The 13,291-nt window shown below is 39.5% G+C and overlaps 1 protein-coding gene across 1 annotated transcript; it reads right to left on the bottom strand.

Annotated features, from left to right (window-relative positions):
- Window positions 1-1,627: 1,627 nt before the first annotated feature.
- Window positions 1,628-4,493, bottom strand: rps14 (ribosomal protein S14). The gene is made up of 5 exons (XM_070917132.1): window positions 4,450-4,493; window positions 3,152-3,303; window positions 2,564-2,725; window positions 2,320-2,396; window positions 1,628-1,735 (listed from the first exon to the last, which is right to left on the bottom strand). Exons 2-5 carry the CDS (start codon window positions 3,298-3,300, stop codon window positions 1,668-1,670), a joined length of 456 nt encoding a protein of 151 aa, XP_070773233.1. The 5' UTR covers window positions 3,301-3,303; window positions 4,450-4,493; the 3' UTR covers window positions 1,628-1,667.
- Window positions 4,494-13,291: the final 8,798 nt, after the last annotated feature.

Here is a 13,291-nt window from a genome sequence, read left to right on the forward strand (position 1 = left end):
TATTAGTATTAGTAGTAAGTAGTTATTAGTAGTAGTAAATAGTTATTAGTATTAGTAGTAGTCAGTATCAGTAGTAAGTAGTTATTAGTATTAGTAGTAGTGAGTAGTTATTATTATTAGTAGTAAGTAGTTATTATTAGTAGTAGTAGTAAGTAGGTATTAGTATTAGTATTAGTAGTAGAAGTAGTTATTGGTATTAGTAGTAGAAATACCAATAACTACTTCTACTACTAATAGAAGTAGTTATTGGTATTAGTAGTAGTAAGTAGTTATTAGTATTAGTAGTAAGTAGTTATTATTATTAGTAAGTAGGTATTTGTATTAGTAGAAGTAAGTAGTTATTAGCATTAGTAAGTAGTTATTAGTATTAAAAGTAGTACGTAGTTATTAGTTTTAGTAGTAGTTAGAAGTAGTTATTAGTATTAGGAGTAGTAAGTAGTTATAAATAGTAGTAGTGAGAAGTAGTTATTAGTATTAGTAGTAGTAAGCAGTTATTAGTATTATTAGTAAGTAGGTATTTGTATTAGTAGAAGTAGTTATTAGCATTAGTACGTAGTTATTAGTTTTAGTAGTAGTTAGAAGTAGTTAGTATTAGGAGTAGTAAGTAGTTATTAGTATAAGGAGTAGTAAGTAGTTATAAGTATTAGTAGTAGTTATTAGTATTAGGAGTAGTAAGTAGTTATTAGAAGTAGTGAGAAGTAGATAGTATTCGAGTCTGACTCAGTGTGTCGCTGCCTCCTGCTGGCCTACAGCCTGAACTGCAGCTACAGCAGTATTACCTGCTTAACACCTGTGTACATAAGACACTTTGGAACATCAGCTGGTTTAATAGACGTCTCTTGTTGAAGAGGACATCTGTAGGCCCGTTTGTTATTTTGTCCACCCCGTTTAAAAATAAACTGCTGATGGTCCATTCAGGAGGCTCCTGCTTTCAGTCACACCACATGATCTTCATCAGATCGTCATGGAAACTGCAATGTGATGTCAAAGTTACAGAACATTTTCTTTTGAAATTCAAATCAAATGAATCTTTTAGTTGCGACTAAAAAGCAGTTTGAGGTTCTGAAGAAGTACTCTGTTTTACTTCAGTAAAAGTAGAAATATTCAGTTACAAGTTACTTAAATAGAAGTACAACAGTATCAGCATCAAAATGTCCTTAAAGTACCAAGAGTAAAAGTAGTCAGTCTGCAGAATATTATATATAGTATTTCTGGATTCAGGTTATTGATGCAGTCATGTGTTCATCATGTTAATGTTGCAGCTCATTTGAATGACTTTATGCACTGATGAATATTCTATTTATTATCTACAGTAGCCCAGGATGGAGACACTGGCTCTGGGGGGCCTTTCACAGGTTTTGTAGGTCCTCCTATGTGCTTGGAAGCAGCAGATGGGGAGTCGGTGTCTGTTCACAAAGACGTAACGTGTGACTTTAGTGTTCACTGTTTGAAGATGAACAGCTCGTCGTGTCCCGCAGGTGAAGCCTTCCGATCTTCAGCTCTGTGTATATATGTCGGCTGCAGACGTGCTGAGTCACGCGCCAAAATCTGCTGCCAGTCTGAACAGAAACTAATTTGACTATTGATTACATGATATCAGCCGTGAACAGAGACTCTGGAGACAAACCGACTTTAATCTTTTTATTGTCAGAAAATCTTGTTGCACTTTACAGACGGCGACCGCGACGTCCGCCCTTCCTCCTGGTCGAGTCCGACGGGATTGGAGTGACGTCCTCTGAAGACGAAGCAGAAACACAAGAGACAGGAAGTTAAACACAGCAGGCTGGAAACGAATATCTGAAATGACGGGCGTCTGATTGAAGGGTCACGTCACAGAAACAGTTTTCACCGTCAGGCGTCTGAAGATTTTACACCAGCTCATTCATCTCAAAGCTGCTGTCGACGTTCATGCATTTCCACTTTCTTCTTCTGTTTATATTTCCGATTTTACACAAAAACACACTTTCATGAAATTGTTTCAGTCTGAAATGTTCTCAATAGACGACCAACGTGGTCTGCCGATACATTATTAATTAATGTGCTGATACATTTACATCAGCGCAGCTGTGTGAAACATTGATTATAATCCGCTCAGAGTCAATGATACAAACTGAAGAACCAGATTAGCCTCCATGTTAATATTGATACGTCTACAATCTGATCCCTGACCAGCTGCAGGTAAACATGTCTGAACACCCGTGTAGCCTGATCTGAGCGGACCTAAACTGATGTCACTGTTATCAATGAGTGACAGGATCAAACTCAGACTGAGGGGTGACATCATGTGACAAACAGGAAGGTGTGTGTGTGGAGTCTCACCGATGCGTCCGATCTTCATGCCGGAGCGAGCCAGAGCTCTGAGCGCAGACTGGGCTCCAGGACCAGGAGTCTTTGTCCTGAAACACAAAGACAGTCCAGACTGTTAAACTGATGCCTTCCACAATCTGATCTCCAACCAACAGGATGAAGAGGACGAAGGACAGGCAGTTTGGTACTGATGATCAGATGTCAAGTGTTTTTATAGTTTCAGTAAAACAGACAGAGAGACAGACAGGCTCAGTACCTGTTCCCCCCAGTGGCTCTCAGCTTGATGTGCAGCGCTGTGATCCCGAGCTCTTTGCAGCGCTGAGCAACGTCCTGAGCTGCCAACATGGCGGCGTACGGAGACGACTCATCTCTGTCCGCCTTCACCTTCATCCCGCCGGTCACGCGGCAGATCGTCTCCCTGGAAACACACACCCACCAATCAGACACCAACAATTCCTGCCTGCACTCAAAGGTCACGTTTGGTTTTATTCTTGTTTCCATGAAGCAGGAAACAGATTCAGACTCCTGCCGTGCATCAGAAGGCTTCGTCTTTTCTTGATTAACTGTTATTAATCATCAATTATCTTAGTTCAGGTACTGCAGTTCCCACAATGCTCTGGGGGCTGTAAACAGGAAGTATAATGTTATGATGGGCTACAAGTTGAGGCCCGATGTTTAGCCTGTGCGTCTCCATTAAAGTAGTTGAATCAGCTCCTGGATGTATGGACGACATCCCTGAGACTGAAGGAAACTAAAAGACAGGACGTTTCTGGACAGACATCAGAGATAATGTACACGTAGTCACACTGAATGATTCTACAGGTGTCTCTGACGGTGTACTCACTTCCCGGAGAGGTCGGTGACGTGGACGAAGGTGTCGTTGAAGGAGGCGAAGATGTGACAAACTCCAAACACGTTTTCTCCTTCGGCCACCTGAGGACCCAGACTGATGACCTGCTCCTCCTTCTTCTCCTTCCCTTTACGAGGAGCCATCGTCTGATGAGGAGGAGGAAGAATACATGTCATCCACAGACACTTAAGTTACTTCATTCATCAATGTGTTTGTTACGTGTTCGGGTTCTTTACTGTCAGTCATGTGACCGTCCAGCCAAGACATGAAACAGCAGCAGGACACTTCACCAAAACTCACTCTGAAGTTCAGATTCACATGAAGGTTCAAAACCACTTCACACACTGTTTCAACATAAACCAGCACCGCTTCCAAAACACTGTAAACCAGCAAAAAGCCTCACTTAAATCAGGACAGGTGACATTCCAGTTGATCCCAGAGTCCGGTCCCTTAGTTACTGGACTTCAGACTACACTTTGTTTCCCACTTCATTGACGTAAAGTCCTTCACGTGTCTGTTAGAACTATTCTGAGGTTAAACTGCACCTAGTTCACTCAGCCTGTCAGCTAAGGCTAATGTTAGCTTCACCTGCACTTCTCAGACTGATGCGTTCACGGTGCTTCTGTCTGACGTCCGGCCAGTCAGAGGAATTATATCATTTCTAAAGTTTTTGGAGATTTGATGCGCATTAAAAGGTTTGTCGGAAAATGGACCTACCGATTGTAGTTGGTCACATGGTAGCTAAAGCCCCGGCTAACACATATGCTAACCGGCTAATGTTACTGCTTTTACACCAAGAAAAACGACAAACCTCACAGTAAATTTGAACGCCGTACTGTTCATTTTTGAATTGAAAACACACCGATAAAATGGGCAGGAGACGAAGAACCACCAACAGTTAGGCGAGGTGCTAACGTTAGCCTGTTAGCCTCTACCAACCAACGAAGACTCACGAGCACAATTTTAACCTGATTTACTCCCGTCTGTATAAAAACTCACGAACGAAACTCTCTGAACTATCAATGACGAGTCTAATTACGTAGTAAAGGTTGGTTTCCCGCTCCTGAACTCTCCGCTCTAAGCTAAAATGGCGACATGTTGCGGCAGCTTGCTGATACCGACAGAAACTGACAGGAAAACATCTAAAATCCCACATGAAGCTTAACACATAGAAATAATTTCACCGCCAACAGAAGCAAACGCCACCACAGACTCAGTGGAGACACATTAAATCATCGGATGGTCACCTTTAAACAAGATTAAAGATGGATAAACCGCTGAGGGGGACCTACCTCTGTGTGTCTCTATACGAAGCAGAAACAAGAAAGGAAAGAACTTCCGCTTCCGGGGGTAAAGTTGAGGCGTCCAGCGCGGGAACGAGCTGCTGCTGCCGCCACGTGGTTTTTACAGGAAACACAGGTATTTATCAGAATCAGAATCAGAATCAGAAATACTTTATTGATCCCCGGGGGGAAATTGTACAGTGCCGGTGCTCCCATTCAAGAGTAAAGTAGCATAATTTAGAACTAAAAGTATGTACAAAATATAAAAATAAGAAATAGAAAATAAAAAATATACACATTTACAGTATTTAAGTGAACAATGAGGTAAAAAAATATATACAATAACAATGTCTATGTATGTATGTGTTGCACTGAAGTGTATGACTATATATCTATTGCACTTAAACATTTAAGAATAAATAGTGAGGTAGTGTATGAACAGGTGAAGTAGATCCAGATTTCCAGTCTCTTCCTGAGTGTCTGACCCTCAGAGGGAGGAGTTGAACAGTCTGATGGCCACAGGCAGGAATGTTTTTCTGTGGCGCTCTGTTGTACATTTGGGAGGAATGAGTCTCCCACTGAAGCTGCTCTTGTGTCCGACCAGTACGTCATGGAGAGGATGTGAGACATTGTCCAAGATGCCCCGCAGCTTAGACAGCATCCTCCTCTCTGACACCACCGTCAGAGAGTCCAGCTGCACCCCCACAACGTCACTGGCCTTGCGGATCAGTTTGTTTAGTCTGTTGGAGTCCGCCACCCTCAGCCTGCTGCCCCAGCATGCAACAGCATAGAGGATAGCACTGGCCACCACAGACTCATAGAACATCCTCAGCATAGTCCGGCAGATGTTGAAGGACCTCAGCCGCCTCAGAAAGTAGAGACGGCTCTGGCCCTTCCTGTAGAGGGCATTAGTGTTCTTTACCCAGTCCAGTTTATTGTCTATGTGGACTCCCAGGTACTTGTAGTCCTCTACAGTGTCCACACTGACCCCCTGGATGGAAACAGGGGTCATCGGCGCCTTGGTCCTCCTCAGATCAACAGTCAGTTCCTTTGTCTTTGTCACGTTAAGCTGCAGGTGGTTCTGCTCGCACCATGTGATGAAGTTCTCCACAGCAGCCCTGTACTCCTCCTCATCACCCTTACTGATGCATCCAACTATTGCTGAGTCGTCAGAAACCTTCTGAAGATGGCAGGTCTCAGTGCAGTAGCTGAAGTCCGTGGTGTAGACGGTGAAGAGGAAGGGAGAGAGGACAGTCCCCTGCGGGGCCCCGGTGTTGCTGACCACTCTGTCTGACACACAGTGTTGTAAGCGCACATACTGTGGTCTGCCGGTCAGGTAGTTGACAATCCAGGACACGAGGGGGGCATCCACCTGCATCTCCGTCAGCTTCTCACCCAGTAGAGCCGGACGGATGGTGTTGAACGCACTGGAGAAATCAAAAAACATGACTCTCACAGTGCTCGCCGGCTTATCTAGGTTTACTGTCTAAATGTATTTATTATATCAATACATTGATTCTATATGTTGTATTTATATTATAAATCCAAGTAGAAAATAATCAAAGTAATAATGTTTGTTGTTGTTTCCTGTTTGTAAGGCAGTCAGAAAACAAACGAGGGATTTATTTTAATTATTATTGTTCAGATTTTTAAACGTCATCACGTTTAGATTTTGTCACTGTTTTGTATATGAATATTATTGTTTAATATTAATTCCACAGATTTAATCTCCTTTCATATTTTCAAAACTTTCCCCACATATCTCTGGTGGGAAATATTAAATCCCTTTATTTGAATTCACATCTTTGGCTTTAAACAGTCCCATTGAAGAATGTGGACACTGAAACCGTCTTAAAAACTCACCAGCTGTAATCTGAGTGTAAAAGTTGCAGAAACGAAACCTTGTGTCTTCGATGGTTTACAGCAGAAGCAAAACTGAAGATCTTTGACTTCTTGAGGTCATGAAGTCTTCAGGATCAATATTCACTTCAAATCAAACAGATTGTGTTTGGGGCATGTCAGAATTATTAAAGTGTCAGAGCGGAACTCACAGAAACATCTTCTTTATTGATAAATTAAATATGAGTTTTTACATTCGTCTTCTCTTTTGTTTTTTAAATGTTAATTCTTCATAATCACGTTGACTTCGATTTTAAACGTTTGGATTCTTTCAGGTAATCATTGACTTTTTTGATTGTAAGTTTTAAAGTCGAACAAATCTCTTAAATTTAATAAACAGTGAGTTTGTTGGTTCGTGATAAGTTGTTTTATTTATATTTCTTATGTCTCTTTTGAAGTATGAAAACAGTATTTGTATTTGTTTTATATGTATTTCCAAACAGGAAGTTATATATAAGGTGAAAACAGACCAATCAGACGGCAGCGTTTGACCACCTCAGTTTATTTACAGAAACACTTTGAACACGATGCAGAAGAAATACTCCAAAAAACTACAAAAGAAAAAGGATTAAAAACACACACACACACACACACACACTCTCTCTCTCTCTCACACACACGCACTCACACACACACACACACACAGTTCACACTGTTACACACTGAGCATGCAGCATCGGAGTTAATACGGAGTACAGAACAATATCCATCATAGTAGAAAAAGCTGAGTGGATGTGAAGGAGCTGATTACTGATCATTGATTTTGCAGAGAGTGAACATCGTCGGCAGGAAACAGCGAGGACTTCGTTTGACTTTTGGATTTTATTTTTACAGACGGAAATGGAAAAAAAGAGAATTTATTTGAATGAATAATAATTAATATCCACAAATTAAAACATGAATGTTTGTTTATTATTTCTTTTTCATATCTGTTTCTGAAGGAAAATCCAAAAACCAAACGCTCAATAAACCAGAGAGCAGAAGAGCTTCACACAAAACTTCAGACTGATACAAACGTTTAGTTTAATTACAGCTTCAGTTTCAGTCCTTCAATAAATGAAAGAAACCACTGATGTAACTGACAGCGCAAAGAAACTACATTTAGACCAAACTGTAGGGACATTGCTCTAAATGTAACAGTTAAATGAATAAGTAAAATGTCTTTAAATACCCCAAAAATTGTACATAGTTTGGTTGGTACCCAAGTTTATGTCCACACTCATATTTGGGGGTTTATGGACATGAAGAGGAGTTTACATTCTATAATGACACGTTACTCATGTAGGGGTGTATGTATTTTTTAGACTAAATACCTTCGAATATTGACTGTTTATTACGTATGTACATATTTATTTATGCAAAAACTAAGCAAATTAATAAAAAGAGAATTCATATTTTGCACCTAAAGTACATGTGTGATAGTGCAGAGCTGACTTTTAAACGGTATTAAACCATTCTGTTGGAATCACAGAATATAACAGTTAAATTAATAAATACAATTTGGAATGTTATGTTTTATATAATATATATGTAATAATTGTACACAGTTTGGTTGGTGGCTGTTACCTTTTAATTTCCTGTTCTGTTACAGCTTGTCATGGCAAATTGCAAGATTATTTATGTGCCAAAGCAGATAAAAAGTTATTAATGATTACAAAATAATAATAATAATAATAATAATAATAATAATAATAATTTAACAGGTAAATGTTTGGTATCAGTCCTGAAAAAGCCTCATCACTTCAACACTAATCTCCTGGGAAATAGTTTGTTAGCTTGTTAGCATTATTAGCATTCCTTACTGTAAACAATGCACACTGTTAGCCAAAATGTGTCTGTTAGCTTGTTGGCTAGAGGACCAGCTAAGGATTGCTAATAATGCTAACAGTGTGAAGCAGCTGCTCCTGCAGTGGAAATAAAAGCCGTCCTGCTGTTTCCCGTCACGTCGATAAGAAAAGCTTCCTGTGGAAGTGAACGTGCTCTCAGTGCTGCAGGTGAAACTTCAAAACAGAGACTTCCACCGCTCCGAGTCTTTAGCATCAAATGAAAAACGTTTCTGAAACCAGGAGCCGAAACATTCAGATCATCTGTCTGAGCAAATAATGACAGAACCGATCGTCTCCTCTGAATCGCAGACTGAATAAATCTTTTGAAGGTTGGAAGTCGCTGCTTTGGATTCATGAAGATAAATACGGAGCAGCCACACCCACTGAACATCTGGTAAAAACAGGAAAAACATCAGAGCATCTGTTCATAAGAATAACATGAAATTTGCTTTAAGATGAATTCTTCAGTTTCAAGCATAAACACCAAAATAGTTCTAAAAAATGACATCTCAGATATTAGCAGGGAGCGTCGGCGCGTCGCCGGTGCGCAAAGATTTCATCACCAATAAATCAACTTTCAAGTGTCTTAAAAGGTCAAAGTGGAAGTTTAGAAAACACAGACTAGTCTACTGTAGAAAACAGCCATTCACTCTGCAGGCGCCATTTGGAGTCCCGACTGTGTTCACACTCTAGTTTGGGGTCAATTTATTGATGAAGAGGCTGAAACTGACTGCGAATCAGATCGGTGTTTAGAGCCCGACCTCAGGGGGAATTCATACGCTTTAATGACAAGTCCATCTTTTTCACATCATCAGAGCAGTTTCTATCCCTGAAAACTGAACCAAACCTAAATGAGATTCTTTAAGTAGAAACCTCCGCTGCGCTGCACTGAACAGGATTTGGGGTTAAATATTGGGAGATGAGATCTCAGTATCTCCTGTTTCCCACAAAAATACCTGCGATAACTCAGCATCTTTAATATGTGTGTTTGCTTTAGAGTGGCCGGCAGAGGGTTAGTGCTGTTTGTTTCAGTCCCGGAGTCTCATTCACATACATTAGTCAACTATAACTTAGCACACGATCCAATGTTAGACTGACTTTATGAATAGTTTCATCATGTTGAGAACATTACGTCAGACAAACATCTAGCTAGCTAGTGTTAGCCGACTCCATGGATGTAGCAGTGAGCTGAGCTGAAGAACTTCAGGGTTAGAAGCCGGTTTACAGTGAAGATGTCCAAAAGACGACTTCATAGGGTTTTACTAATATTCATCTTTCAAATGAATTATTTGGAGGTCAAAGAAAAAGATGTTGCATGTGTTTAATGTGTCGGAGGACAGCCCAACGGAAGTTTTTTTTTATCATTTTAAAATCACTGAAAACGTAAACAGAGTCAGCAGACAACAGAACGGGTTGATTTTGAGCTCGAGAGTTTCTCACAGCCAACATTTTGACAGTGACACGTTAAATGTGTTTAATGTGTTTAATGTGCAGAATTTTTTTTATCTTATCTTACTCACTTCCTGTGTCCAGTCAGGTTTTGGCAGTGGGTATCAGGCTCAGCCCCCAGTATAGCGCCACCCTTTAACTGGTTTCAATGGTGACATCATCAAAGAGGCCCCACCCTTTTCTATCCAGCCATCAAGTCTCGTAGGTCAAAGCTCAGCTGGAAACAGCCACTGATTGACCGTTCACTCCCCAGTTCTTTGAGTGTTTCCTGAGCCGGGACAGCAAATGGCACGAGATGTCAAGTAAAACAAAATGCAGCGGCGTCGTTGGCAAACACATTCAGCGGTTGCTAAGGAAACACGCTATAATGCAGATCATACTAATAAAAATAATAAAGCTAATAATACACAATGTGTTCTCTACAGGGTGATTCACACAACGCTAGCACTGGATGTCTGATTCAAACATTAAAAAGCTTTTAAATATACAAATGCAATATATTGAGAATAATAATAATAATATCATCATAGTAAGAATCTGATTGTACAAAGTTCTACATTCTCCCGACGGTAAAAAGCTGCTTAAAGCCTCTGAGACGAAACACAACGGGTCAAAAGTCGCAGAATATCAAAGACGGCACCGCTGGCGTTTTGTTAGCTCGCGGCTAGCAGACACCATTGCTCCCAGTGAGGAATGCTAACAAAGCTAACAAGTCCGAGTCTAGTCACTGGAGAGCTGGAAAACAACATGGCAGCCGCGAACGCCAAAACGCAGCGGAGGCCGAAGCTGAAACACAAAACACAAAGTCAAGTCCTGCATGCAGAAAATCACATCGTCTGTACAGAAAGTAAACACCATCACTGAGGAGGAAGTAATACAAGCTCTCTGTGCAGAACTCCAGTCACAAACCTAATGTTTTTAGAACGCTGCCATTACCACAAAACCTCATATCTTCTGGAAAATAATTCACCAACAATCTGTTGAATACAGCGACTCTGAGCGGGCGGGTTAATATTTCACTTCACAATCCAGGATGCACTTTTAATTTTGAATCAAAATGTTGAAAATCTGAGCTATTAAATAATTATGGCTCCAAAAAAAAGAAAGCAAACAGAGATATGAGGTTTCACACAGCAACCACACCACCAGCAGACCAACACAGCGGGAACACCTGAGTCAGATTGTCCTGCTGTACGGAGGCTCAGAAGAGTCAAAAAGAACTCTCTTTCAGCTTCTCTGATGTTTAACTGAATACATTAATTGAAAAATACTAAATTTACTTTTTATACTTTAAACTGCTCACTTTCTGTTTTCTGCTTTAATCCTCCATCAACCGACACTTTACCCTTGCAACTCCTCTGATAGTGAGATTTAAATATTTATCTAATAGATCAATAGAATCTGATATACTCTGATTGGCTGATCATTCGATTACTTGGATTCAGTTTATTTTAACTGATTCTGTTCAAATATAAAGCTTCAGGCTTTTAGCACATGTGGCAAAACCAAACGTCATCAAATAAATTAGTTTTTTTCCCTTTTCAAGTGAATCTGATACATTTGTTCTTTAGCTTTTAGTTACTGTTAATAATCCTTCAATTTTCAGTAAAGTTTACTCTTTAAAATGTATTGTTAGAGTAACTGTTAGACACTTTTATGAATTAAGTATTTGTTCAGCTGTTAATATAGAAATGTAACATTTGTAAAATCTAAAATCAAACCAGTATTATTTTGTTTCGTTTGTTTTGTCTCTCTGTAATCAGTATTGGTTTTTATTAAATCAAGTCCCCAAAAAGTATTAATTTATATATTCATTTAAACGTTTGACTAGTCAGTTAATTTTGTCCCTTCTGGGACTCCGTACTGATGACTATGTTGGTCATCTGACCCAGTGACAGATGACGGGCGATTGTGTCGGTGATTTCTGATTGGCTGTCTAAGCTGTGACTCAAACTAAAAACTAAAAACAATCAAGAGTCAGTTTGTTCTGAGCTCGATAACCAGATTTCTGGGAAGCAGAAACGGTTCACTTAAAGGGATCATTCGACAGCAGGTGTACTTTAATACAAACATCAGTTGAGCAACTTTAACTTTAAACTCAAAAAAGAAATTTTATTTTATTTTGGATTTAGGTGCTGAAATCAGGGAACATAATTTGTCCTGTCTCCTTGATTTCTTTCTTTCCTTCCTTTTTCAGTTTTGTCCCATTGTTTCCTTGTTTCCTTGTTTCCTTCCTTCCTTCTCTACTTTCTTCTTCCTCTCGACTGCCTCTAAATCTAAAACATTTTGTCAACTTAAGTTTCTTTCTCTAATGAAGCCCGGAGTGGAGCGCAGGCAGCAGACAGACAGCTCGTTAAGGTACCTCGTTAAGGTCCTCCTCGTTAGGACACCTAGCGGGGGGGGGGGGTCAGGGGGTGGGGGCGGGGGATGGAGGTGTGGCTGTTCATGGAAGATCGCAGGTCGGAGAGCGCTGGAAGCTTCTGGAGCTCTCCGAGCCCGATGGAAGCAGAGAGATGAGTCCAACATCCAAACCTCATCGCCGTCGTGTTTCAGCTGTTCCGGTTTTATTATTAAATATCAAATATGAATTCTTACACTTTCTCTGTTTCATGAGAAACAGAAGCTGAGAGCAGCTTTAGTTTCTGATCACTTTTCAGGCCCAAACATCTCAATATCACAACTTTTAACAGTTTAAAAAAGACAAAGATATTGAATCATTTCTCTTGAACAATGAGCACTATTTTCTAATTTCATTAGATCATTAAGTTGTGATCAGACCGTGAGGCCTTTCATTTAAATTTGAATATGATATAAATAAATATATAAATGTTACTGATTAATTATTAATTCATATCTAATTTATTGTCTGTGTTTTTGTTGGTTATTAGTGTTGAGGAGATAAAATATTATTGAACAATCAACTGAAGGAAGTACAAATCATCTGTGTTTGAGGGGTACAGCCCTGGTTGTGATCAGGAGATAATGGGTCAAATAATAATTAGTAACCATGGTGACTCCTGGCCTCGCTCTTAAATAATATCATATGTTGTTTATCTTCACTTTCAGGTGGGACCTCGGATCTCCGGGGAGCAGAACTCATCAGTTTGTCTTATTAGAAATGTTTAGTTTAAAGTTTATTAAATTCACGCCTTCAGTCTTGAAGTCTCAGGAATATTTGTTCAATCCATTAAGAATCTATTAGTTATTCATTAATTCAACACCTTGAGATCAACATGAAGCTAATGATGAGTTTGCTCATTCATTCAAAAATGTTATTATTATATAATATTCAAAACCTTAATACGTTCCAGTTCATTAATGTATCTAATCATTTGTTAAATATCTGAATACTGAATAAGAATGCAATTAAAATCTCATTCATTTGCTGCTGAAAATATCTAAACCAAAATCCATTCACTTTATTTACACTTTTAAACTCGGCATTAATGGATTTGTCACATATTTATTAACGATGCTTTAACTGGAGGGAAAGTCATATATCTTTATTTGTTAATTAAGGGCTTTGAGATGAAGGTTGGCGGCCAGACTGCTTGATGTAGATGTAGGTGTGTTTTCAGGGGGATATTAAGAACTAATAAAGAACTAATTAAAGGTATTTTAAGGGCTTGCTGTGAAGGAGGCGTTGGCCCTCTCAATCATTCTGAAGGAGGAAGTTA

This window comes from Enoplosus armatus, chromosome 13 (assembly GCF_043641665.1).
Source record: "Enoplosus armatus isolate fEnoArm2 chromosome 13, fEnoArm2.hap1, whole genome shotgun sequence".
In the NCBI taxonomy this organism is placed as follows: Eukaryota; Metazoa; Chordata; class Actinopteri; order Centrarchiformes; family Enoplosidae; genus Enoplosus; species Enoplosus armatus.

Bases quoted from the DNA above. Each gene is read 5' to 3' on its own strand.
- rps14 (XM_070917132.1), bottom strand. From the start codon at position 3,300: ATGGCTCCTCGTAAAGGGAAGGAGAAGAAGGAGGAGCAGGTCATCAGT. The intron at 2,397-2,563 runs GTACTGAGCCTG...TTTGTGTTTCAG, and splicing joins AGAGCCACTGGGGGGAACAG to GACAAAGACTCCTGGTCCTG. The intron at 1,736-2,319 runs GTGAGACTCCAC...CTTCGTCTTCAG, and splicing joins CATGAAGATCGGACGCATCG to AGGACGTCACTCCAATCCCG.